The 27,020-nt window shown below is 36.4% G+C and overlaps 1 protein-coding gene across 16 annotated transcripts in view; it reads right to left on the reverse strand.

Annotated features, from left to right (window-relative positions):
* PAM (peptidylglycine alpha-amidating monooxygenase) overlaps window positions 1–27,020 on the reverse strand; it is a 287,568-nt gene that overhangs the window by 67,732 nt on the left and 192,816 nt on the right. For all 16 annotated transcript variants that reach the window (XM_086690473.1, XM_086690089.1, XM_086690162.1 and 13 more), the window contains exons 8-12: window positions 9,403–9,451; window positions 7,938–8,005; window positions 6,738–6,818; window positions 6,375–6,451; window positions 5,954–6,057 (exon numbers count right to left, since the gene is read on the reverse strand). In XM_086690473.1, the coding sequence (XP_086546599.1) occupies window positions 5,954–6,057; window positions 6,375–6,451; window positions 6,738–6,818; window positions 7,938–8,005; window positions 9,403–9,451 (379 nt within the window). The remainder of the gene's footprint in view (window positions 1–5,953; window positions 6,058–6,374; window positions 6,452–6,737; window positions 6,819–7,937; window positions 8,006–9,402; window positions 9,452–27,020) is intronic.

The raw sequence follows: 27,020 nt of genomic DNA on the forward strand, positions 1-27,020 counted from the left end.
ATGGGGAGGTGCGATCCCAAACAAACACCTGTTCACTACACAGATCTTCATGTGTCAAAACACCATTCCTAAGAATTCCATTTTAACATTGCTGGAGTTGGTCAGAAAACTGCGCTATAAAAGAAATGGCTGGTGTCAAAGTAATAAAACCAGAACCTCTCACCATATTATCTACCCTTCCCCTGTTTAAAGGGAAGTAAAATATATAGATCAAGGGACAGAGATGAGGGAGAAGAAATTCAAGATGTGGCTCTAGTTTAGGAGACCCTGAATCATCATGCAGAGAGGGAAAGCAAAATAATCATGTATGCTTCTCCAATTAGTGAAAGTAAAATATTAATAAATTTATATAGTAATAAATGAAACTTGCAACCAATCCATGGACAGATCCTCCCCTATTTTACCTGTACGGGAACATCATGCCCGTGTTCATCTCTAAACACATGCCTGTGAGATAGCATAATCTGCTCACCAATATAGTTTTTTTAAGATACTGATTTTATGATACAAAATTGAGCTGGTCAAATAACTTAAGAATCTTTGCTGTCATACAGAAAATTTCATTAAAGAGCTGAAGAGAAAGAAAAGAGTCATACTTTATTCCTTTCCATCCATAACTGAACTTGTAGTTGAGGTAACTCTGAGTTCCTATCTGACAGGGAAACTATCACTTCTTAAATGGGTTAGGACTCAAGACACCCTTAGTACCAGCAAACTAATTTGCCTATTTTATTCCACATCCTTCTTTCTTCCACTCAACAGTAACAAAAAAATATGATGTTAAATCAAACTGCTTTTGGTTAAACATCAACTCTTGATTCTGGCTCAGGTCATGATCTCCAGGTTTGTAAAATAGAGCCCCGTGTTGGCTCTGTGCTACATCATGGAGCCTGCTTGGGATTCTCTCTCTCCCTCTCTCTGCCCCTCCCCTGCTCACATGCAAATGAGTGTGCATGCTCCCCCCACCCCCAAAAATAAATAAATAAACTTAAAAAAAAAATCAAACTGCTTTCTGTATTCCTAAGGGAGAATTCTGACACATCTCCCTTATTTTCCATAAAGAACAACACGGGCAATTCAACTCTGTCAACCTAATGACTATTAACATGAGAAAGTATGTTGGGAGGCTGTGTTCACACGTAGGTCCTGGCTCTGTTGAATAGCCCTTTATGCATTTCCTAATGCCAATGTGATTCCCTGAACAATGCCTCCTAGTACCAGCTGTATTCCAAAATTACAGTGGTGCAGGTCTTTCATCAAGCGAAATAAAGTGCTTATGTGATTACTACTTTTTATATCAGCTAGCTCTCAATCTGACAAAGTGTGATGAACCTGAAAATAGTTAAGCCCTCAATAAATAGTTGTTGAAGGAAAGAAGAATGAATACTCTATTTTAATAAATGTTTACAACTTGTTATGGCATAACCAGTTACGCCTAATATATCATACTGCTGAGTCAGGTTAATTTTATGAACTTGGACTAAGGCATTCCAGAAGAATATTTATAGCTATCTATTTATCTATCTACCTATTTATCATCTATGTTCTATGAAGGTTTTAGTAAAATATATTATTTCATATAAACATATGTAATAGAGGTTTAAGAAAGTACAAAATATTCTCAAATGTCCCATTTTAAAGAAACCCAAATCATGTTGTACACTGTGACTCTGACACTCCTTCCATTGATCATGCCCTCAGCCCTAATCCCATTAAGAAAAAAAAGAATGATGGGAAATACTAATTTTGGAAAGAAATATGAACACTTTAAAGAACTTAATTTTCATGGGGCGCCTGGGTGGCTCAGTCGGTTAAGTGTCCGACTTCAGCTCAGGTCACGATCTCGCGGTCCGTGAGTTCGAGCCCCGCGTCAGGCTCTGGGCTGATGGCTCAGAGCCTGGAGCCTGCTTCCAATTCTGTGTCTCCCTCTCTCTCTGCCCCTCCCCCGTTCATGCTCTGTCTCTCTCTGTCTCAAAAATAAATAAAACGTTAAAAAAAAATTTTTTTTAATAAATAAACGTTAAAAAAAAAACTTTCAAAACTTTGAATTGTTTCATAAGGGGTTTCATGGTGCTTTTAAACTTATACATTAAGGAGTTATTGATCATATACCTTTATCTTTGCATATAATACACTTTAAAATGTTGATTAAAGTACTGTATTTGATATCTATGAATATCCATCAGACATTCTCATATGTACATGAAATAACTGGTTCCAAATGAAAAATACGACCAAGAAAAATGACCAAATAGGTTAATATTATCTACCAATTCTCAAGAGTTAATTTCAAAATTTAGCATATAAACTTTCTGGGAAATTAACTGACTTAATTAGCTTAATTAACTGACTTAATAAAATTCTTTTTTGTTTTGTTTAAACTTGACTAAATATTAGAAATGAATTTAGAGAAGTCTCATATTGAATATAAAATATGTACTGCAGTCAGCCACAAAATACTGCTTTTACATAAATTAGGTAGTACTATGTTGCCAGTATATACATCGGTGCAACTTTGTCTAAGACATATTCATATTTACTATTTAAAAAGAAATTTAATATATCTAGGTTAAAAAAATATTACCATTAAGTAAATTAATACGTCTTATTTTAAATCCATCTATTTTTTTAAGCTTATTTATTCATTTTGAGAGACACAGAGAAAGCAAGCCAGGGAGGGGCAGAGAGAGAGAATCCCAAGCAGGCTGTGCACTGTCAGCGTAGAGCCCGATGCGGGGTGTGAACCCACAAAATGCGAGATCATGACCTGAGCCAAAACCAAGAGTCAGATGCTCAGCCGACTAAGCCACCCAGATGCCCCCAAATCCCCTTGTTTTTTTGAAAATGTTTATTTATTTTAAGAGAGAGAAAGAGAAAGCACAGAGGGGCAGAGAGAGGGAGAGAGAGAATCCCAAGCAGGCTCCATGCCATAAGCAAAAAGCCTGACACGGGGCTTGATCCTAGGAACCGTGAGGTCATGACCTGAGCTGAAATCGAGTCGGACGCTTAACTGACTGAGTCACCCAGGCACCACCCCCCCCCAAATCCACCATTTTTTAATGGTTGTATATTCTGTTGAGTCCCTGCTATGAAAATATCAGTCCCTATTTTTAAAAAGTGCTTTTTATTAGTTAACTATCATTGTTCCACTCAGGCAAAATTTTCTCCAGTCCTAAGATTTTTAGCTTACTACAAACTTATGCTCAGATTGGGTGGAAGAATACTCAGCTGAAAATCCTGGTAGGTCACTGATAGAATTTCCCCGTAAAACCTAATTTCCAGGTGGCTGCAGAAGAAGAAAGTTAAACATTTGATGCAGGTGGCTCTTCCAGGACATGGAGGGACATCTCCTAGCCCCGTATGACCTGCGGGTAAGTGGGCTTGCATCTGAGTAGGCTTCCTGCTCATGGCTCACACCTGTGCCCAGAGGGAGTGCATGTTCATGTATGTGGGTTGGGAGTTAGGCAGGAAGGGAGAAAAGGGAGAGGAACTTTACAGAGTATCATTTAACAGACTCATAAAATACTGGTTTTCTTTTTTTACTGTTTACATTCTCAACTGTAATTCTATACTACCCTATGGAAGTAGTATCCATTATTTTACAAAATGAATGCAATGATGCTATAACCTTTCTAAAACTAAAATGCATATTAGTGCTATAGGAATACCATGTGTTGTTATGAGAATTATTATTCATATTCAAATTTTATTCAAGCCTGTCTTATTAGTTTATCATTTCACTGGGAAAAGTTGCTTTCTTAATATAAATTAAATATTCCAAATATGGGCTCATCCCATAACTTAATTTCCTGTAATTTCCTTCTATTATCATTTATATTTCAAAATGGCATTCCCTTTAGCCCACATGGGATTTACAGTCATTTTAGGGTATTATTTTATTATTTATTTACATATATATTTAGACAGAGAGAAAGTGTGTGTGCACGTGCAAGAGAGAGAGATCTCAAGCAGGCTCAACGCCCAGCATGGAGCCTGATGCAGTGCTCAATCCTATGACCGTGGGATCATGACCTGAGCTGAAATCAAGAATTGGACACTCAACTGACTGAGCAACCCAGGTGCCCCAAGCAAAATGCATATTTTTAAAAAGACTAGAATTATTTGGAATTAGTTCTGAACTCCGAAAAATGAAACAGCCTTCCTGAGATTACTTTGGCCTCTCATTTTGGCACTATTAACAAGTTACTAATTTTTATGTTGGATACTGCCTCACAGAGGACACTCAAAGGATATAATTTGGTCAAACTTATAAGTCCTTCCAAATTGCTAAGGGGGCTCTCAGCAAAAATTTCTACCTATTCCACACTTGTACACTAATACACAGAACGTGTTGAAAGGGATTTTTTTCTTACTTTGTTTACCTATTTCAAAGGTTAATAAAATCACCAATGGTACTTCAGTAAAGCTGTGGAGGTCTACGCTAACACAGAGTGGAAAATAGCTGATCAATACCCTGTGACTCCTATTACTTCACGTGAGAAGTAAAGGTCTAATTCTTTCCTTCAAATCTAATTTTGTCTACTTTGTCAAGCCTTTTCTTACTTACCATTCATGTGACTCAGTAATTTTGCTGTTTTCCTCAAGACTCCCAAACTTAAAAAATTTATCCAAAAGCAAAACTCTTAGAAACTTCTTGTTTAATGTAACGATAATTTTTTTGTTTGCTCTATCCTTAGCCTTAAAATTGATGTTTATTAATATAAAAATCATCTTAGAGAGAAATAAAAAATCCTATTCCACTGTCTCAAACGCCTTTTTTTCCTTTTACTTGCTTCAGCATCTTTTCCCTTTCCCCTGACAACCAATAGCTGGTGTTGTCATTGCAAGAATCATCGTTAGTACATCTAGTGCATATTTTCAGGTGCCTACTTTCTATAACTTCTCTCTGATCAAAGACAAGTAGTTTAAAATTCCAGCTTCCAGGTGGCATCAGTAAATATTTTATAACCTAGTGTAACATGGAAAGAAGGCTCCTTGGTTCTTTTCTGGCAAAAACAAAACAAAAGAAAACAAAACAACAAAAACTATGATAAGGGCCTTTATCTTTCATTTTTAATTTAGGCAAACTTTTTTTAATTTTTTTTTTTTTTTTTTTTTTTTTTTTTAAAGTTTATTTATTTTTGGGACAGAGAGAGACAGAGCATGAACGGGGGAGGGGCAGAGAGAGAGGGAGACACAGAATCGGAAACAGGCTCCAGGCTCTGAGCCATCAGCCCAGAGCCCGACGCGGGGCTCGAACTCACGGACCGCGAGATCGTGACCTGGCTGAAGTCGGACGCTTAACCGACTGCGCCACCCAGGCGCCCCAAGGCAAACTTTTTTTGAAAGAGTTTATAGTGCTTTGAAAATTTTACTTAGTGTTATAAAAAATATACTTCTTTCAAAGAGGCTCAATATTTAAAAACTGTTTAAAGTCCAATGTTCTCTTTTAGAAAAGTGCTACATATTATTATTCTCATTTGGTTGACTAAACAACTGGAAAACAATGAATACATAGAAGTTTTAACAGGCAGAAAAAATCACAGTTCTGAGTAATTAATGGACACCACCAAATGTGGAAGCTATATATTTACCTAAATTTGAACATAGGGCAAAAGGACACTTGAGAAAGAAATTTCATTTTCCATTATGTTTTTCTTTATTAAATGAGCCTGAGGAAGTAATATACACTCTTGCGACAAGCATAATATATGGAGGTGTGATATGGAAGGCTTTGAATAAAAAGGAGGAAGGCAAGTGTAAAAAAATAAGCACATGTTCTGGAGTTTATCCTCATCACTCAGTTCTAAAATGAGAAAAGGCTATATATACTTTATTATAATTGCTCATGATAGGAGAAAGTCTGTGATTCAGTCACAAAGATAAATGTCACTTATAATCATGCCTTGCCCCAATAAAATACTTTTAAATAGCGAAATTTGCAAAACCATACCCAATGTGCGTGGCTTCTGTCCTTCCTTCGCCAGTGAATACACATCTTGCTGCCAATATGTCACCAAAACTAACATCTACTGGGTGTTCCACAGGATAGAAAGCCTGCCAAGAAGATAAACACAATTCATTAATATTACCAATAAACCCCAGAACTGCATGCTTTAATAATGTGAGGCTTGGCACGCCCTGGGTAGAAAGGATGAAGACACACACGTGCAAGTCTGTTTAGAAATGTTAAGAGAAACCATCAAGTTGGAAGTTGTAAAAAAGGCAGTTACACACAGCTTAGATACAGAATAATGGTAGATTTAGAGATGCTAGGATTCTAGAGACATTCACAAGGATTCTATGAGGGTTTCTAAAATTATTATCTGCTGATTAACATTTTTTCTCTCAAAATTAAACTAGTTTCTACACACCTGTGGCAGCTGGGGGCTCTGGCGTCCAATCAGTGTCCACTGTCCATTTCTTACTCTATACCCACTCACAACCTTACCTGTAATGAACACAAATTAGAATCATATAATATCATAAAGTATTAGAAAAATAAAAGGCATTATTTGCTTTCCTTTTTCAAAATAAAATCTGAATATTGTCAGAACCCCAAACGCTAGGTATTTTAATGAAAAGATATGAAAAAACATAGAATTTCAAGGTATTATGCAACAACATCTTTCATAGAAACAGACTTAAGGTCAAATATAATTTACATTGTACATTTATAGCATTAGCAAGCACAATGGTAAATATTTATAATTTAACCTATAGTTTAAAGTTCTTACCTAAATGGTGAGTGTGAACTCTATAGGCAAAGACATGCATTGGATACTTTTTGTAATGGCATGAAATATCCGAATTCACCACTGTTAGAAATGAAAACACAGAAAACAGGTCACTATCCAGCTGGAAAACAACATTATTCTTGTCTAAAAGTATGTATAGGTAGCAGTATGTACAAGATGCTAGGCATAGGGATTTTCCTATAAAGTGGACATGCATTCATGTACTCAGTGGATATTACATGCTTATTATGTGCCAGCCAATTTTCTAAGATGACCTCTTACCCTCTTGCAATAACCTCTTGCCCTCACATTTAATTTCCTTCACAAGAAAATGTCTAGGACCAAATCAAGACATACCGTCAGGAAAAACATAGGCTTAATCTGTTACTTTTACCATGAAATTTATGCAGTTGAAAAAGCTTAAAAATTGTTTTTATTTCTTAGAAAATAAGGATTTTTGAAAAATTGCAAACACCTAAGGTAATTAGATTGACTGCTCCTGTTGAGAAGGAACCACTTCATATACATCTCTTTCCCTTCAGTTTAAAACACTGTAGTTATTCAATAAATATGTCTTTGATAATAAGTAAGCAGTAACAATGATACCATACTTGTCATTAGCTTTAAAAGATTCCCAGTAAAAACAAATGAATAATATTTAATAGGGCATTTTCATCAGAAGATCAGATACATTGATAAATAATATTACACTTATTCTAAAAGCTTTTAGTAAGTTTCGGAGAATCAGCTATTTTATCCCCATTTTACAAACAGAGAATTAAGCTCAGTATATCTGAATTCGAAGATTGAGTCAAATCAAGATTTGCTAACTTCTTGATTTTGAACCTGATATTCTCTGTAGCAGTTTATGTCACAGTATGCTATGAGGTTTGTTTCCAATTCCATTCCATTAAAGAATGGAAGACTGATTTGTAAAATACTCAGGATTTATTCTTTCATTTACATAACTTACTACCTACCCATGGACCTTAATTCTTAGCATCTCAATAAAAGAATGGATGATAATAAACTACTGGCTTAGAATAATACAAAAATCTATTTTAAATCTAAGGATAATAATAAGAATTGGTTTAGTTTTCAGAGATATTGGTCATTTCAAAATTTTATTAAAAATATTCTGTAAATGCATTTCTATATATTAAGTAATGAGATCATTGTAAATCTGAAAAAAATAATTACCTTTCTCTCCTGGTGGAATAACAGTATCAACAGACATCATAAGGTACATGCCAGCAATTAATGGCTGTCTGCGGGAAACAATAATATTTATCTTAACTATTTGAAACATCAAAACTATGGCCTTAGAAAAACAAGATATACTTCAGTACACCAGTCTATAAGATTCACGTGAAAACTAAAACAAAACAATATGGAAAAAGAGGTAGAATAGATGTTTTTCTTAAAATAACTTAATTTCCTGGGCAAGGAATTAAAAACACATTTTTTATGGCATGGTGCACTTGGAAAGCAGTCTCTAAATGGCTCCTGTGATGGTTAATCCTATGTGTTAACTTGGTGAAGCAAGTGATAGCCCAGTTGCTTGGTCAAACGTTGGTCTAGATGTAGCTGTGAAGGTATTTTTTAGATGTAACTAACATGTTAATTATCGACTTTGAGTAAATCAGATTACCATTCACCCTGTGGGTAGGTCTCTTAAGAGAAAAGACTGAGGTCCCAGGAAGAGGAAGGAATTCTGCTTCCAGATTGCACTGGAGTCTGCCTCGAGTCTGCATGCTGACTCCTGCCAGAATTTCCAGCCTGCCTTGCAGATCACAGACTTGCCAGCCCCCACAATCATGTAAGCCAATTCCTTGAAGTAAATCTGGCTTTCTCTATACATATGTGTGTGTGTGTGTGTGTGTGTGTGTGTGTGTGTGTGTGTGCGTGCACGCATGCATGTGCGTGTGCTTTCTACTGGTTTGATTTCTCTGGAGAATCCTGGCTTATAATAAAGCTCCCAATAGCTAGCTCTCAATATCTTAGCTCTGACACTCATGCCCTTGTCGAATCCTCTTCCCTTAAGCATGGATTGAGCATAGTAACTAGACTTAGGCATTTGTTATTTCTAACAAGCAGAATAAGGCAAATGCAATTTCACTTTTTTTTCCATAGGAGTCAGAGTATAAAGATTTGTGGCAACTCTTTTCTTCACCTATCAGACTTCTATATTATTCAGTAACTTCCGATATTAGGCTGCAAAAAGGCTGTGGTTTCTATCTTACACGCCCTTTCTTGCTTTCTGTTGCTGGGTGTGATGGTAACCAGGTGCCATATTGTGAGCTGTCTTGTTTAGAGCCCACGAGGCAAGAAATGAGGGAGTCCTCCAGCCCACAGCCAGCAAGGAATTGAATCCTGTCAACAGCCATGTGAGTAATCCCGGACATGGCTCCACCTCAGGGGACCCCTCCCCACCCCTCGCTCCCAATGACTGAAACCCTGGCTGAGCCTTTGATCACAGCCTTTGTATGAGACCACTAGCCACCGTCCCCCGGTAAGCTTGTGCCCAGAATATTTGTTGTTTTAGCCACTAAATTTAGAGTAATTTGTTATACAGCAATAGACAATGAATCCAGTGGATTTCCCACTTTTAAGTTCTCAAAGATCTTAAAGCTGTCACTGAGCTGGGGTAACTGGAAGTACTTACGGCAGGCGGGTGAGGTGCAAGGACACACCAGAACAGTCTTTGTGATTATCTGAAAATACACACACACACACACACACACACACACACACACACACACACACACAATACACATCTTAAATATGAAAATGTGAAAATCGAATTTCAAACTAATAAATTTTAAACGATTATAACTCAACACTAAAAACACCCAACTATGTTTTATCTCAATGGTGCTTTATAGTTTGCAGAGTACTTTCATATTCATGAATATATTTAATCTCCAATGCATCATGACAATAAAAGTCTGTGGTTTTTTCTTGACACCGCAAACTGCTAAGTCAACTGCTTTCCTGCAGACGTTCAAGATACTAGTCAAAGCTTAGAGAAGAAAGTTGTTGCTGCTCTTTATGAATGAGCGATCTCGTTGAAACATCCAGAAAAGTTGATTAACTGGATGGTTTGCTCCACGGTGGCTCCAGACAACTAGTTTCTCTACTTTTAAAAAATTGTAGCAGTCCATACTTTGAGCTTTCAAGATACAACCAGGTTTAGAGTCGGCAATGTTTTTGATATATGAATAGGAATCACTTTGTTTAACTTCTATGCCTTGCCCATTCTTCCCTCCTAAATAGAGACCTGATGCTAATTTTCACCCCAACTGCAGTGGAAAGCCTCCAACCATCTCTTTATTTTTGTCAAGGACCCTTTAGAGACCTCTGACAAATCCTTTTCCTTATGCCTTTGCCTTCCTGAAGTAGAAAGAAGGTAAAAATTTAAATGACCCATCCTAATTTTTATCTCTGTTGAACTTGCTGATCTGTCACCACAGAGACCATGAGTAGTAACTCATACTTACTCATTCCTTCTATTTCTGTATATGTTAAATTCTTTTTACTTCACATTTTATTCTAAGTATTTATAACACATTATATGTCAATTTTGAGTTGATTTAATATAAATAACTACTGTGTGTGCAAGATTGACAGATTTATACTTGAAATTAAGAAGTGAAGTATGCTAACAAATAACAGCAGATAGAATAGTTTATGGGAATTTCCTTCTTTCAGCTGTAATTCTTATGAGAAAAACAAAGGTAGCTTCATACAGTAATATATAAAAATAAGTAACCTAACTAACAAGATATACATTTTGATTTACCAGATATAAAATTCAGAAAGTATAACAAATCATTATTTAATACTTTGGCCATAAAACACAAAGGAAATTTCTTGATATAGTATTAAGATTGATTTTAACAAAGATAGTGCAGGAATAAATTCAAAGATAAACATTTTATATTTAATCAGGTTTTTTTTGTCACTTTACAAAGGGATCTCTATCTAATCTCCTAAATCAAATTCCAATGTGGTGATATTTTCATAATAATATTAGTGAGGTTTTTTTTTGTTGTTGTTGTTGTTTTTTAATTTCAAGTGAGTTTTAAAGAGATGGCGAGATGAGGCACCTGGGTGGCTAAGTCGGTAGAGTGTCCAACTCTTCGATTTTGGCTCAGGTCATGATCCCACAGTTTGTGAGATTGAGCCCAGCATCAGATTCTGTGATGACAGTACAGAGTCTGCTTGGGATTCTCTCTTGCTCCCTCTCTCTTTTCCCCTTCCCTCCTCTCAAAACAAATAAATAAACATTTAAAGAGATGAGAAAACAGTAACAAATAACAACACAGGTTTAGCTTAATTTTTGTCCATGCTTTTAAATATAGAAAGGATAATTAAGTATTGCTTTTTAAGGTCCTAAAAAAATTATTTTGGGGGCACCTGGGTGGCTCAGTCAGTTAAGTGTCCGACTTTGGCTCAGCTCATGATCTCACAGTTTGTGAGTTGGCACCCGCATCAGGCTCTCTGTCGTCAGTGAAGAGCCGACTTTGGATCCTCTGTCTCCCTCTCTCTCTCCGCCCCTCCCCTCATGCTCTCTCTCTGTCTCAAAATTAAAATTAAATTAAACATTACAAAAGACTATTTTTGAGACTAAGGTTTCCTAAATGAACTACATGAGCTATAGTAAATATGCCTAGTTTGTACTACTTTCAATATGATTAGCCAAGGACTTCACCCAGAATTATGTAAACATCTACATGATCAAAAGAGAATGGCTGAAAGTATACCATGCATTCATGCCAAATGATTTCCAAACTCCAGAGACTCACTAATTTAGTTTAGTCAATTTTAGGAAACATTTCTCGTATGTATAAAAAACATCATACCCATCTTATAAGGTTATTTTGAGAGACAATAATCATCCTTTCATTCAGTTAATATTTATTGAGTACTTGCTATATTAAGACACTATTCTATACATGGGGGATGTAGTGAAAAATAATATATTCAAGTTTCCCGCTCTCGCGGTACTTACGCTCTAATGCAAATGGAGGGATAAGGAAATGAGGTAGGTAGGAGAGATACAGAAAAACAAAACACCGAATATATAAACAAAATAATGTCACAGCAAACTCAACAGGATAATGTGAGAGTGCATAGCAATTTTATCCACTGTGGTCCAGGAAGGATGGCGTGGTCATGGGGCTAGAGATTGTGTAGGCCATGCAGAGTGTGTTAAAAGTTTTATTATTCTCTGTCTGAGAGATGCCACTGGAAGATTTTAAGGAATGAAGTGATAGGATCATATAGGTGTTCACCTAGCACAGTACCTGGCACTTATAGATCACTGATTACTGAATGTTAGGCTTTGTAAATTTTTTTAATTAACAACATATCAGGAGAGAGTTTTTCCCCATATGATGTCCATCCAAACAAAAGGGCCAGTGTGCAATGAGAATTGCTTCTTGGTTTTACATTACATTTTTGCATTAAAACAACCAAGTGAGTCACATTTTGATATCCAACTTGGCTAATATTCTTTACCATGACTTAAAGAAAATCAGGAACAACTAATAAATAAGTTAACACATTGCAGGAACTATTAAGGAAATTCATCATTAAGGCTGAAATGTCATCAAATTCAGAGTAGCAGGAATGTTACTAATAATAATAACATGCCAGCTAATGCCAGGGACAGTGTGTCTTCCTTTAGATAATGTTCTTTACTAGAATTGTCTAAATGGAGAGGATTTTTACTCAGAGAAAAGCTCAAAAATAAGCCAAAAACTTATGTTAGTCTATACATGTCAAATTTTAATTTGAGGACTTTTTTTTTTAATACCCAGACTTATAAAAGTTTTCTCCAAATTAAATAAGAGCCATTGCTATGTAATTGTTGTATATTTACTTCACTCTAGAGTTTTTTTTTTTTTTTTAATTTTTTTTTTCAACGTTTTTATTTTTGGGACAGAGAGAGACAGAGCATGAACGGGGGAGGGGCAGAGAGAGAGGGAGACACAGAATCGGAAACAGGCTCCAGGCTCTGAGCCATCAGCCCAGAGCCTGACGTGGGGCTCAAACTCACGGACCGCAAGATCGCGACCTGGCTGAAGTCAGACGCTTAACCGACTGCGCCACCCAGGCGCCCCCACTCTAGAGTTTTAAGAGTGAGTCACAGTCTCACCACTCACTCCACTATAAAGACACAGTACAGGTTTTCTTTTGAACTCATGTTTATCAACCACATGCCATATCCTATAAAAAGGTCAAGGATACCACACAATCATAGCAAATCAGCTAAAAACTCAAGTAGTAATATGAGATGATCATCACATTCTTAAGAAAAACATCTGAACTTCTGACTCACATATCATAATGACTTTAGGAAAGATTGAGTTTTAAGGCTTTATGTTTTTTTTTTTTTTTTCCTATATAATGTGAATCTTATATGGGTAGAGGGTTGGTGAATAAACATAAAAATCCAAAGTAAAAATCTTGCCTATTTTACAAAAAGCTCAAGAAATAACAATATATAGAATTAAAGTTAGTTACAAGATACACTTAAAAACCACACTAGATAGAATTTCTGAGTCACTGCTGAAGGAATTTATTTACATCAAATTTATCTGGTCAATGTGATCCACTGAATCAGCAAGAAACAGGGCATTTCTAAAAACTATGCTGTGTGTGTGCACGGGTATGTGTGTAAGCATGTAGACAGTATGTTTTAAATTAAACAGAACACTCTGGATTATCATCATTATTTAATCATGGGGTAATAGAGTTATAATTCTGTGTTACTTTAAGAAATTCTGTTACTTAGGGGCACTTCGGTGGCTCAGTGAGTTAAGTGACAACTCTTGATTTCAGCTCAGGTCATGATCTTACGGTTGGTAAGATCAGGCCCCACGTTGGGCTCTGACATTGTGGAGCCTGCTTGGGATTCTGTCTCCCTCTCTCTCTGCCCTTCCCCTCACACTTTCTCTCTCTCTAAATAAACAAATAAGCATAAAAGAAAAAAAGAAATCCTGTTAATAATGGATACACATTTTAACAATGATATTTTAAGGTTTCTTTTTGAGTGAGACAGAGACAGCATGAGTGGGGTAGGAGCAGAGAGAGAGAGGGAAAGAGGGGGAAAGAATCCCTAGCAGGCTCTGTGCTGCCAGCACAGAGCTTGACATGGGGCTTGAACTCATGAAACTGTGAGATCATGACCTGAGCTGAAACCAAGAGTGGATGCTCAATTGAGTGAGCCACCCAGGCACCCATTAACAATGATATTTTAAGTTGAATAAAATTGTAGAAGTTATCTCCAAGTGAGGAAAATACTTATAAAACATTACTTATATACATTTTAGACATTATTACAGTCAACTGCTACATATATATCATTTCAAAGTCAAATTTTATTATTGTAAATGGTTGTAATCTCTTTTCATGCTACTTTTTACAGTTTACCCTGAAGAGCCCGTGTGCTTGCGTACACACACAGTGAGAGGTCCCCGAGGGAGCAACTTAAACTCCTTCAAACAAGGTGGTCTGGGGGCCTGGAGGGCTCCTGGATCCACTGGTATTCCTACAGCAAGTGGTAGCTCTGGAGACAAGCATATTTCAGCCTAGTGTTTGGTGCGGAGATTATGACCTTCTAACTCCCACTGTGATCCTTGCCATAGTGATGCATTCTTATTTCCATAACCTCTACTCTGATCTTACTTCTGGTGAACTCAGAAACTTCTCCTAGTTTTGCATATTTCACTGATGGTTTCCAGTGTGCTCTGACTTTGCCCTTCTATTGTGACACAGTACTTCAGCGACAGGATACGAAGCTTCATAAGAATTAATTCATTTCAATTCACTAGGCTATCTATGAATCTGTCTCTGACATGCATCATCATAAAAATGGATGACAACTCGGGGCGCCTGGGTGGCGCAGTCGGTTAAGCGTCCGACTTCAGCCAGGTCACGATCTCGCGGTCCGTGAGTTCGAGCCCCACGTCAGGCTCTGGGCTGATGGCTCAGAGCCTGGAGCCTGTTTCCGATTCTGTGTCTCCCTCTCTCTCTGCCCCTCCCCCGTTCATGCTCTGTCTCTCTCTGTCCCAAAAATAAATAAACGTTGGAAAAAAAAAATTTTAAAAATGGATGACAACTTAAAAGGTTATCATTAAAAAACACATCAGTGCCTCTGCTAATATTTTACCACATAAAACAAAAAAAGCAAAATAAGGACTGAGATCATTAAGAAATGTATAGAAAATGAACTCAGAATGTCAACATCATAAGCTAGCTGAAAAAGCTCCTCGGAAAGGCTGATTCTGTGACTAGAATGAAAGTAAACAGGAGAGAAGAGAGAAGAGGAAATAGATAGGAAAGTTAATGTAGGGCAGAAGACCAGAGAAATGGAATTCCATAGCTTAAAAATAGATAGGAACAGTAATGAGTCAAATAACTAAAATAGCCTGAAATTATAGGAGTGAATTTGAAAGAAAGCTAGACTAGGAAGTGAACAACTTCCCCAATTTATATTTCCACATAAATATTGTACATGTTTGTACAGTGGACGACATGTTGGGTGGAAAGTTTGAAATTAATCTGTGTATTTTAATCACACACAGTTACTTGACCATAGTGCCTTATAAGATCGTAAGTTGCAGCCAGGTGCTCTTTGAGTTCCTTTGTCTACAATGAGTAGGATCTGGAAGGTTATCAATTTTAATACTTGGTAGATTTAGTATTCATAATCAATACTGATATCACTAAAAAACCACAGTCTATAAATAAGATAATCTATATAAAGAACATACAGTCTTTGCGGATCACAGTAAATATCCAATACATGTTAGTTATTATTATTATTCTTTTCATTGGTAGATCCCAAAAATCTTCAACACATGAATATTTTATTTTAACAAATATAATTTCATAGTCATAGGTATGGAATTTCTTTAACTGTAGAAATTAGACCACATAAAATTTCTTCAACTATTAACAAAGTTATAAAAAAAGGGGAAAAGGAGATGAGAATATTTTTTAATGTTTATTTATTTGAGAGAGAGAGAGAGAGAGAGAGAATGGGGGAGGGGCAGAGAGAAAGGGAGACACAGAATCTGAAGCAGGCTCCAGGCTCTGAGCTGTCAGAACAGAGCCCAACGCGGGGCTTGAACTCACGAACCATGAAATCATGACCTGAGCCAAAGTCAGACGCTTAACCCACTGGGCCACCCACCAACCCCAAACATGAGAATGTGAAATGAGTAAAGACGTGGTTAAAAAAGGGAATTAGAATTGAAATGGTATTTTAAAGATATTGCACAAAATAGGAATACTCTCAAAGTGGGAACAGAAATGCTGATTAAGAAGAGTCTGTACTAGGTAGATACAGAACAGAGTAATCACTAAATAAAGAAATATTAGTAAGACATAAGTACCATGGTCTGGCTAAGATGAAATTCTTGGACTGGGTACCACAGGACCATGAAAAAGTTGATAATGCATTGTTTCAAGATCCTTCCACAACTGTTAGTAATAAAGCATCCCCTGATCAGACTGAAGACAATCTGCTTCTTTCTGAGGTCTGGACTAGAGGTCAGTTCAATAGGATTCTATGTTTGCAGAAAAGACAGCAAGGCCATTTTCATCCTGATACCGAAACTGTTGCTTTAATCTACATTTATTCACTTATCCTGCACAACTGTCTTCATGCAAAAATCCTGACAGGTCTTCCTTCCAGCCAGCTTCATTTACTTTTTAAAATTTTCTTATCCCAAAGTAAACTATTGTCTTCCTCATTGGATTGGGCTATAGGTTCGTTCTTTCTTCAAGGTACACTGGTGAATACTTGACTCCTACCTATTAATGTTCTGTACTTATCGAGGATTAAACCCAAGATGTCCCTGTTAAAGAGATCTTTCATGATTGCTGTTCTCTTTTAGTAAGACATAATTATAGCCTAATGGATTTAAAGATACAGAGATGAAACTTCACTCACTAGATAGGTATCAGAAGACAATGGGATATATTTCATTATATGTCATTATATTCCATTATAATGTCATATGTATGTACTTGAAGCTTTAGTAATGGTGAAGATGTTAACAGTGGAAAAGTTAAAAGAATTATTTTTTAAAAGAGATGTAAAATAAGAAAGTCTAATAATGTCTTAGAAGCACATCACAGCATAGGACAGTAAAGAGTACTAGTAGTTGTCGGGGCGCCTGGGTGGCGCAGTCGGTTAAGCGTCCGACTTCAGCCAGGTCACGATCTCGCGGTCCGGGAGTTCGAGCCCCGCGTCAGGCTCTGGGCTGATGGCTCGGAGCCTGGAGCCTGTTTCCGATTCTGTGTCTCCCTCTCTCTCTGCCCCTCCCCCGTTCATGCTCGGTCTCTCTCTGTCCCAAAAATAAATAAAGAAAAACGAAGAAAAAAAAAATTAAAAAAAAAAAAACAAAAAAAAAAGAGTACTAGTAGTTGAATGGTAAGACTTCTGGAGAGTAGTCTGATAATGGAAGAAACAAGTATTTCCAGACACTGGATGAAACTTGAAAACAGCATTCAATCAGAATCTAATCTTGAGCAAAATGAAAACTGGACAACCACTCCACAAGGGTCTCAAGCTTGTCTCTTGAGAAATTGCTCTCCTCTGTTGAGGCAGAGACCTATAATCACAGCAAGATAGTTTATCAAATATATAGACTCCGAATTTCAGAATTGGAAGGGACTCTGGAGATGATGGAGTTCAACTCTGGCACTTTATAGAGAAAAAGAGGCTGCAGGGATTAGGAGCTTTGGCCAAAGTAATTTCGCTAACTGGGTCATACCTGGGTATCAAAACTAATTCTCCAATGTTACTAGTTAGTAAACATTACTTACTTTAAAAAAAGTTCTATTTCTTAAACACTTCCAAGGCATTTTATTTATGAAATATCCTGAAACTAAGATAAAGGAATTAAGCAAGAATGGATAAGTAACCAGTGGTACTTAAGGACATCCACTTAAGGAGGAAGTTCATTTCTCTTAATGGCAGGTGAATGCATGGGATATGAGGTTATCCATTCCAAACTATTTAGCTTGCTTTTCTAATAATAGCTTGTAGTTCCTGCTTGGATACATAGTTAAGTAGCAAAGTAACTGTGGAATAATGCATGATAATAACCTATTACACTGTAAGTCCTTAGAAGACTCTTGGTGTCTCCTAATCTTTCCCTCTAGAGATAGCCTTCTACATTTCATGAGCTCATCTTGTCCTGGTTGTTTCCTGCTTTAATAAAAAAAAAATAGGTTAACCATCAATCCTGGGGGAATATTGTTATAAACTACATCCCACTAATTGGAAAAATCCTCAGAAAGACAGTTGTAGAGTGGATTTCAATTCACTGCACTCTCCTAAGGTGGTAAAGGATAAAGCATACCCATTATCTACCATTCCAACCACAGTTTTGGATAATGGATCCTTTCCTTATGGAAGTACTGACAAAGCATGCCTGAAACCGTTGCCAAGTCTTATGAAAAACAAAGAAGTAACATCTTTAATGATAAAAAACATATTTCACAAAATTTGTAAGCAAATAGTAAACTGTATCATACCTTTCTACTCTCTCAGAGTGCTCTGAACAAAACTTAAAGGCTACCTTCCCAACTTTTTCCCTGTCTTGAACAAACAAAAATGAATGAAGGATATCACTAGTATACACCAATAATTCTGCAATAATGTTTGTACAGATAGCGTAGTAACTATTTGCTTATTAGGCTGGCTTGATCTTCACCTTCTTTGTTCTTTTTTTTTTTTTTTTTTTTTTTTAATTTTTTTTTGCAACGTTTATTTATTTTTGGGACAGAGAGAGACAGAGCATGAACGGGGGAGGGGCAGAGAGAGAGGGAGACACAGAATCGGAAACAGGCTCAGGCTCTGAGCCATCAGCCCAGAGCCCGACGCGGGGCTCGAACTCACGGACCGCGAGATCGTGACCTGGCTGAAGTCGGACGCTTAACCGACTGCGCCACCCAGGCGCCCCCACCTTCTTTGTTCTAAATGAACAATATTAACTTAATGAGACAGATGATGTTTTTCTGAGATTACATCATGGCTCCCAAGGTGACCAAGAATGGGAGACTACTTGGGGATTCATTTCTAAAGTCAGGGAAATTTTCATGTAGGCAAAATTACTTGGAAAATCCCTTAGGAGTGTAGATGGTGTGGTCTCTTAATAGATTAAACACAGCCAGTCGCCTTCGCATTGGAACAGCTTGCTGTCAGTTTTATCAGCTGGACTATGCTGTTAAAAAAATAAAAGTTATTTCTATACAGTTGGACTGCGTGGTTATATAAAAAAAAGGTTCTTTCTGTAAGTCGGAAAAGCTGTAGCTGATGAGATGGACACAGCACAGGAGGCAGAGGGAACAGCAAATTGGGGTCTTTTCCTGTGTTCACTCTGGTTTTAATGAAGCTAATACACAGCTCCTTTATTGTTTTTGTGGTACCACCTGTATCATAAGTACAGGTCTCAAAGTCACTGGACAGTACTCAGTAAAAAATGATCCTCCAAATTTACCAAAAAATGTATACCTGGAAGTTTTTTTTCTTAAGAGTTTCTTCAAGAAAAAATTTGAAGCACCAAGTTGCTCCTAGAGAATCCGTGGATCCCTGAAATCATAATCTCAGACTATCAGTACTCTCCAGTTATAGATCCATTGATATAAAATAATCTTCACTCAAAAAGCATGAATACCTTGAGCTGTCACGGCAAATGTGTATCTGTTTAGCAAATATATCTGCAATAGGGGCACTGCTAATACAGACACAACCTGGAGGCCGTTGAAAGCTGGCTTAACAGACAAGCTTCGGTGCTAAATAAACCAGCACTACAAAAAAAAAAAAAATCTTCAAAAAGGGATTCCTTTTGAAGCTGTCACTGCAGCGAGTTAGCCTCTTTTGATTTTGTATTCTCTGCTATGGGACTAGCAGAAATTACTAGCTTCCATCTGTCCTGTGGCAAGGAAGAGAAAATGCATTTATCCATCTTGCAAGAAGACGACTTGCACAAATGATGGCCTGTGCTGTTCCCAAAAGAGATCAAATGGAAGGCAGGCAGGCAGGCTCACCAACGTGCTTTTACAATCACTCTGTTGGTGGAGGATGTTAAGGCATGACTAATGTCAAAGCACCTTCCTGTTTCCATCTTTTATGAATGCAAGAAAAAAAAAGTATCTACAGCAAAGCTTAGGATTTATGTGATTTCTTCTCTCAGAATTATCAAACTGCCCCAGAATCATAATTCTAAGGAAGTAAAGGACAAAATCCACCAATCCTAGGTAAATATTTTTTAAAAATGGCACTGAGTTTTTAATTGTTGATTGATTTTTGAACTTTTTGTTGAACTACATAATAAAGAGAAAAGTGCACAAATCAAAAGGTACTTAAACTTCAGGAATTTAAAAATGCTAACATACCCTTGTAATCAGCATGCATATCAAGAGGGAAAACCCTCCATTTGTGTCCCATTCCTAAGGCATTAAGTTTTAAATATTTATGTCATGGATATGCCATATGTAAACATTTATTAGTCTTTCTGGAGTTGTCTTTTAGGTAAAACCCAGCACACTTAACTAGCTTCTAGTTAAACTGGACTATTTTAAATATCATACCTGGTTACTATGAAATATTTTTTCCCTTTCTGTCAGTGAAAGCCCTATCAACTTTCTTACTTCTGTGTCTCTGTTTTTAGTATATATTCATTTTAAAAATGATAATCTAAATTTTCTTCTGCATTCTTCCCAATTTTTGTTTGTTCTCCCCACTGAGGGCTGAATGTCCATGCAAAAGTCTAGGAACCACAGAAAAAGTATTAAATAAATAATGGAATGAAAAGGGACTTGAAAAGTTTTTAAATTATTTTTTTTCAGTTTACTTATTTATTTTGAAAGAGAACACACAAACAGGGAGGGACAGACAGAAGGAGAGACAGATTCCCAAGGAGGCTCTGCACCATCAGTGCAGAGCCTGATGTGGGGCCCCAGCTCATGAACAGTGAAATCATGACCTGAGCCAAGATTAAGAGTCTGACACTTAACTGAATATGGCACCCAGATACTCCAGGACTTTCAAAGTTTTAGTCAAAGATACTGTTTTAAATTCAATTTGAAATATAAAGCTAGGGGCGCCTGGGTGGCGCAGTCGGTTAAGCGTCCGACTTCAGCCAGGTCACGATCTCGCGGTCCAGGAGTTCGAGCCCCGCGTCGGGCTCTGGGCTGATGGCTCAGAGCCTGGAGCCTGTTTCCGATTCTGTGTCTCCCTCTCTCTCTGCCCCTCCCCCGTTCATGCTCTGTCTCTCTCTGTCCCAAAAATAAATAAACGTTGAAAAAAAAAAAATTAAAAAAAAAAAAGAAATATAAAGCTAAAAATGTTTCTCATATAAAATGCTCTATCATGATTTTTAAAATCATTTTGGAAGTTTTTTTTTTATGTATATAAAAGGTTAACCTTTCATCTCCTTTGGAATTCTTAACTCCTTTGTGCAAGATGCTCTCCACCTTTTATTTAATTTAAACCTCTAAATGCTCATGAATGATAAACAAAAAGAGGGTATGCTATGGCAACACTATCCTACTTTGTTTTGACAACACGAACTTCATATTCTGCAAATGCAGTAATTTAGCTGCAATATATGCCTTTTGAAGCTCAATCTAAAATCAGTGGCTACATTTTCCACCCAATTATCTTCCTCAACTTAAAATACTATTGTGTATTGTGCTTGGTTCTTCAGTGAAAAAAAAATAATCTAAAAAATCTAATTTACATATAATTATGCATGCATGTAGTCCTTGGTATTAATTAGGGAATACACTTTGAACATTATAGCTCCTATATTTGATTTAGCATTAGTTTTCAGTAATTCAATAAATATGTTTATGTTGTAATGTGAATAAAGTAACATTTATAAAACACTTCAGAGTTGAGAGGTATAAGTGCTAAGTATACTTATATATAAGTATACTATAAGTATACTTATATATAAGTATAAGTATACTATAAGTATACTTATATATAAGTATACTTATACTGTAACTATACTTACATAAGGTATATAAGTGCTAAGTATCACTTCTACATTAATGAAAAAATACTGAAACCCCTTGATGACCAGATTTATCTCTCAAAATTCCCTTAGTCCTTAAGCAAGTCTTTATACCATAACATAAAGGGTTAGTGTAGAAGGGACTGTGGTTATTGATCAGATTTTATCCTTCTTTCAGTTATTTATTACAATTAAGTTGGGGAAACAAGAATAAGAAACATTTGCAAAAAAATGATGGGGATAGACAAGTGTGAAGAGGAGAAATATTGCTGCAAGAAGAAAAATTCTTGAAAGTTTTCAAAGATAGAGAAAATAAGAATTTGTAATGAGAAGAAATGCAGAGCAGGATGAAGGGTTTTCAAATTGAATGAAGAAGAGAGAAATGTTTCCATTGGCAGAAACAGGGAGGTTAGTGGGGTTTCCTCCAGGTCTAGGGAAGGGTGGATTCTATTTTTCTAACAATATTTTGTAAATATCACTAAATATTATAATTGGATCATTTTCATCAAATGCTTTATTTGTCAAATATTTATTGAGGGTATCTTTTCCATTTTACAAGTAAGACAGTCAACTACCATAAAAGGGTATTAATAGTAAATGGGAAATGGAATGTGCAAATCCTAGCATATCTCTCTAAAAATTCCTCTTTTGCCAGAATTCCTAGAACATAGGAAACAAACATAAACATGCTAAGGCAATGATGGGGAGCAATGAGAGAAAGGGTGAAGGGTAGGAAACTAGCTGGAGTATGTGCAAAATGGGTAACATCCAAGGATGATGCCCTGGAGAGTGTCAGTGCCCTGAACTAGATTTCACTGAAACATAATTGCATCTCCCTATTTTTATGTGAGCCAATGGGCAAGTAACTTTATTTCTCCTCTTAATTTCTTTTGGTTAAAAAATGAAATGTTATCTGCTATTAATTTAAATAGAATTAATTAATTGGGACTATGTAGCCCTGACCAACTTCAAGAGAGAAGTTAATAAGTATGAGTGATTATAAAGGCATGGGTTGCAAAGAGGTAAATGAAGGTAAAATATAAGCTTTTCTTCAAAAACAGAAAATAAATTCAAAATATGAAAAAGTAAATGGTATTAGGGGAAGTTTTCTTCCTAAAAAAAGACACACTTAAGCTAAATATTACATTGTTCAATGTTAAATTGCTTTAAAAAACACATTTTAAGGGATAAAAATGTTCTGAATATATTCTTTAACAAAGAAATAATACTGCAGTGTTTAATATGTCTTCTTACAACCAAATGAATGAAAATGCAATTTCTGATTCTTAATGACCATATTTAGGTATTAAAATAAACAGGTGTCCCATGGAATGAATGAGATGAATAAGGATCATTAGTCTTCCATACTGAGGATGATTAACAAAGTGAAAAAGCTAGGGAATCAGAAAGCTCACATTTATGTGAAGAGATAGGCAAGAACAAAAAAAAAAAAATATTGCAGGAGAATAGGCTTCTTTTGGATCGTTTGAGAGGTACTGAATAGTCCTAAAATCATTCCCATGACTCATATCAAGCTGCTTGTGTATAATGAAGGGTAGACAAGAACATGAAGAACATCCGATTACAGTTCTTCTGAAATCAGTGGTACTATCAAGCAACCTGATTTCGAAATATCCCTGCTGGATAAGGGAAGTGGATTACTTCATACATCAGGATGAAAGGCAGAAATGAGATGAGGTAAACGACTCCATATTCATTCAAAAAGCTCATTCCTCCTGGTTCCTAGCAGTTCAAAGGACTCTTAGAAACACTGACTCCATTATTTGTTTTATACAGGCAAGACATGAACTTTGGCTCATATACAAACTAGAAATCCAACACAAATTAAATTGTTTTGGTTTTTAATAGCATTGGACTAGTAGCTATATCACCTTAGGCAAATCACTTAACCTTTTTCAGCATCGATCCCCTTTCTGTAAAATGGAGGGGTTGGGCTAGATGATCCCTAGAGGGACATTGTTCATGCTGTGTCACCCTGAACACTCAGTATCTGGTGTTAAAAACCAGTGCTTTAAAAACAAGTTAGTACACAACTCATAAAGGTCTATGGGTTTCACTCCTTTTTTATGACAGAAGAAAAGAAAAGTTATGGTTTTCTTTTTAACAATTCTTAACCACATTTCCATCTCTTATCTGAAAAGGCCTAAGGAGCTATGGAAATTTTGTGCAGGTGGAATGTTACCAAGTGCTTGCCAGTCATTTCTCTTTCAGAATTGGTCTCATGGTCTCTGCTTTTCTCTTACTTTCTAGTCCTTGTCACTCCATAAGCTCCACTTAAAAATAAAAATGTAAGGGATGCCCGGGTGGCTCAGTTAAGCATCTGACTCTTGATTCAGCTCAGGTCATGGTCTCATGATTCGTGAGATTGAGCCCTGCATCGGGCTCTGCGCTGACAGCATGGAGCCTGCTTGAGACTCTCTCTCTCTGCTCCTCCCCTGCCTGTTCTCTCTCTCAAAATAAATAAAAATAAACATTAAAAGAAGTAAAAGTGTAAAAACTGGGGGGAGGATATAACTTATTTTTGCTGCCCTTCAAAAAGGTTCATCTAGATTAAATGTAAAGAAGGAACATTTGCACACCTATATATAGGGAGGGACATGTCCAAGGCAGTCATCTATTCAGTCTAAGTGGCTTCTACTTACACCACTTTTTTTGACTTACACCAAATTTTGTGAAAACGTTAAGAATAAAAACAAACTCTCTTTTAAATTTCTAAGTGAAATCAAGAAAGTGCTAGAATAACCAGGCAGTAATTAAATGCATTTTCCTCTTTCAAAGCTTCCCCTTTCTTAAGAGAATTGAGATTTAATTATACTTATTTTGGTAAATGCAAATTATTCTGCTCATGTCCCAAGTCCCCAGAGAATGCCCTGACACACCTGTAGCATGGGAGGGGGGGAAAAATGTAGAAGGAACTCAATTCTTACTAGAAAAATCTGAGCCTCAGCTTTTAAATTTTAGTTTGCCTCAAAATCAACTGGGCAGCTCATTAAAATTTCAAAATTCTGGGCTCCCTGGTGTGCCGGTAACATACTGTTGTCTCTCGGGAAAAATATGCTTGTGTGTACATATAAATATATTATAGTTTTTGTTAATATAAAAGATATGCAGCACATAATTCATAAATAATAAAATATATAATATTCTTTATTGTAAATTCCATATCACCAGTTGAATTTCACAGAATTATTTCCTTAATTTTTGCTGAACTTTTCCATAGCCGATATATAGTTGTAACTGAGGAGTAATTCAGAAAAGAATGTTTGTTGATATTCTTGGTTATTTTTTTTTTTAATTTTCTTTTTTTTTTTTTTTTTGAATGTTTATTTATTTTTGGGACAGAGAGAGACAGAGCATGAACGGGGGAGGGGCAGAGAGAGAGGGAGACACAGAATCGGAAACAGGCTCCAGGCTCTGAGCCATCAGCCCAGAGCCTGACGCGGGGCTCAAACTCCCGGACCGTGAGATCGTGACCTGGCTGAAGTCGGACACTTAACCGACTGCGCCACCCAGGCGCCCCTATATTCTTGGTTATTGAAACAACAAAGATATATGTAAGAACTGCATTTGCTTGTCAATGATGTGAGCAAAATCTTTCCTGTACCGGCTAATAGTTTTTGAATACTGGAGGAATATTTCCTCAAATTTTTTGACTATTCACAATAATCTGCATTACTGACATCTTTTCCATCATTTTTTAAAAATATGATCCAATAAAATAATTTCTCAAGCACAGATCTACAGCATTTGTCAATTACCATAATATAATGGTTGATTTCAAGTTATCAATGTGACGTCAGTGAACACTAGGTTGGGAAGAGATGAGCAGCTAACACGCCACTTTATTTTATTTCCACCATACAGATACAATAGAAATAATAACTTAAATATCCCCAAGAGCAGTAATAGTAAAATGCGGTGAATAATTAGGAGATGATGATTTTTGAGTATCTATTGCCTTCATTTTTAATGATGGTTATAATTAGCAAAAGGCTCAAAAAACATGTGAAAATTAACAATTGGGTCTTGGAGTCATTATGAGGCAGCTCCAATACACCTGTGCCTCACCTCTACCTTTTATGCATCTGATTCAGTAGGTCCGGATGGAACAAGAATTTTCATTTTAAAAAGCACCCCAAGGAGATTCTGGTGCAGGTGGTCCTCAGATCAGATTTTGAGAAATCCTTAACTAGACTATGTACTTTAGAGGTAATTCTATTAAGACCTTCCAGCTAATTCCAATCCTTTTAATGAAACAGTAAGAGGAGTTCCTTTGTTTAAGTAAACAATGGGCAAAATTTTTCAAGTGTGAAAACATCTAGGGGAGGGAAGGATATGGGGCTCACTCATTCACTTGGATTGTAAATTGGAAAAACTGTTTTGTCAGGCAATTTGGTGGAATTTGTTAAGGTTTAAACACTCCACGACCCCAAAATCCCATTTCTAGAAATCTACCCTGCAGAAACAATACATCGTTACCTAAAACACTGCTTACATTAAAGTTCACTGCAGCATTGCTTGTGATAGCAAAAAACTCAGAACTTAAATGTCTTTAATAGAGAGAAGGATGTATAAATTATAGTATATCTGCACAACAGAATACTAGGCAGCCATTATAAATAATGGAAGAGTTTTACATGGGCTGCTTCAGAAATATGCCCAGGGTACATTGTTAAATTAAAAACAACAGCAGATGCAGAACTGTGAAAAGTGGTCTGATTTTTGTCCAAAAGAGAAAAAGTGCATATATACATATCTGTGGTTTTTGTGTGTATACAAATGTTAGTTAGGATAAGCATATGAAAAGTAGGCAGATCTAAATGATACTTACCTGAAGGTGGGTGTCCAGCGAGAAAGGGAGGTACAAGTGAAGAGGGTATTATAGATTTTTTTCTTTGCCATCTATATACCTTTTCTTCGATAGCTTTATTGAGATATAATTCATATGCCACACAATTCACCACTTTAAAGTGTATAATTCAACAGTTTTTAGTATATTCATAGAGATGTACAACCCTCACCTCATATCACAGGTTTTTTGAAGAGTAAGGCATTGTGAGGGAGTTTTTACTTTTCTTTTTAATATTTTTCTGTGTTTTCCAAAAGATGAAAAATAAAGTTTGGGTGAGATTATTTTAATGGGAAAATATTCAAATATATCCAGAGTCCTCCAATCTTGTTAGTATTTCAACTGATAACTCAAGTATTAGGGAAT

Source organism: Puma concolor, chromosome A1 (genome assembly GCF_028749965.1).
Source record: "Puma concolor isolate L17-30 chromosome A1, mPumCon1.1.hap2, whole genome shotgun sequence".
Taxonomy (NCBI): domain Eukaryota; kingdom Metazoa; phylum Chordata; class Mammalia; order Carnivora; family Felidae; genus Puma; species Puma concolor.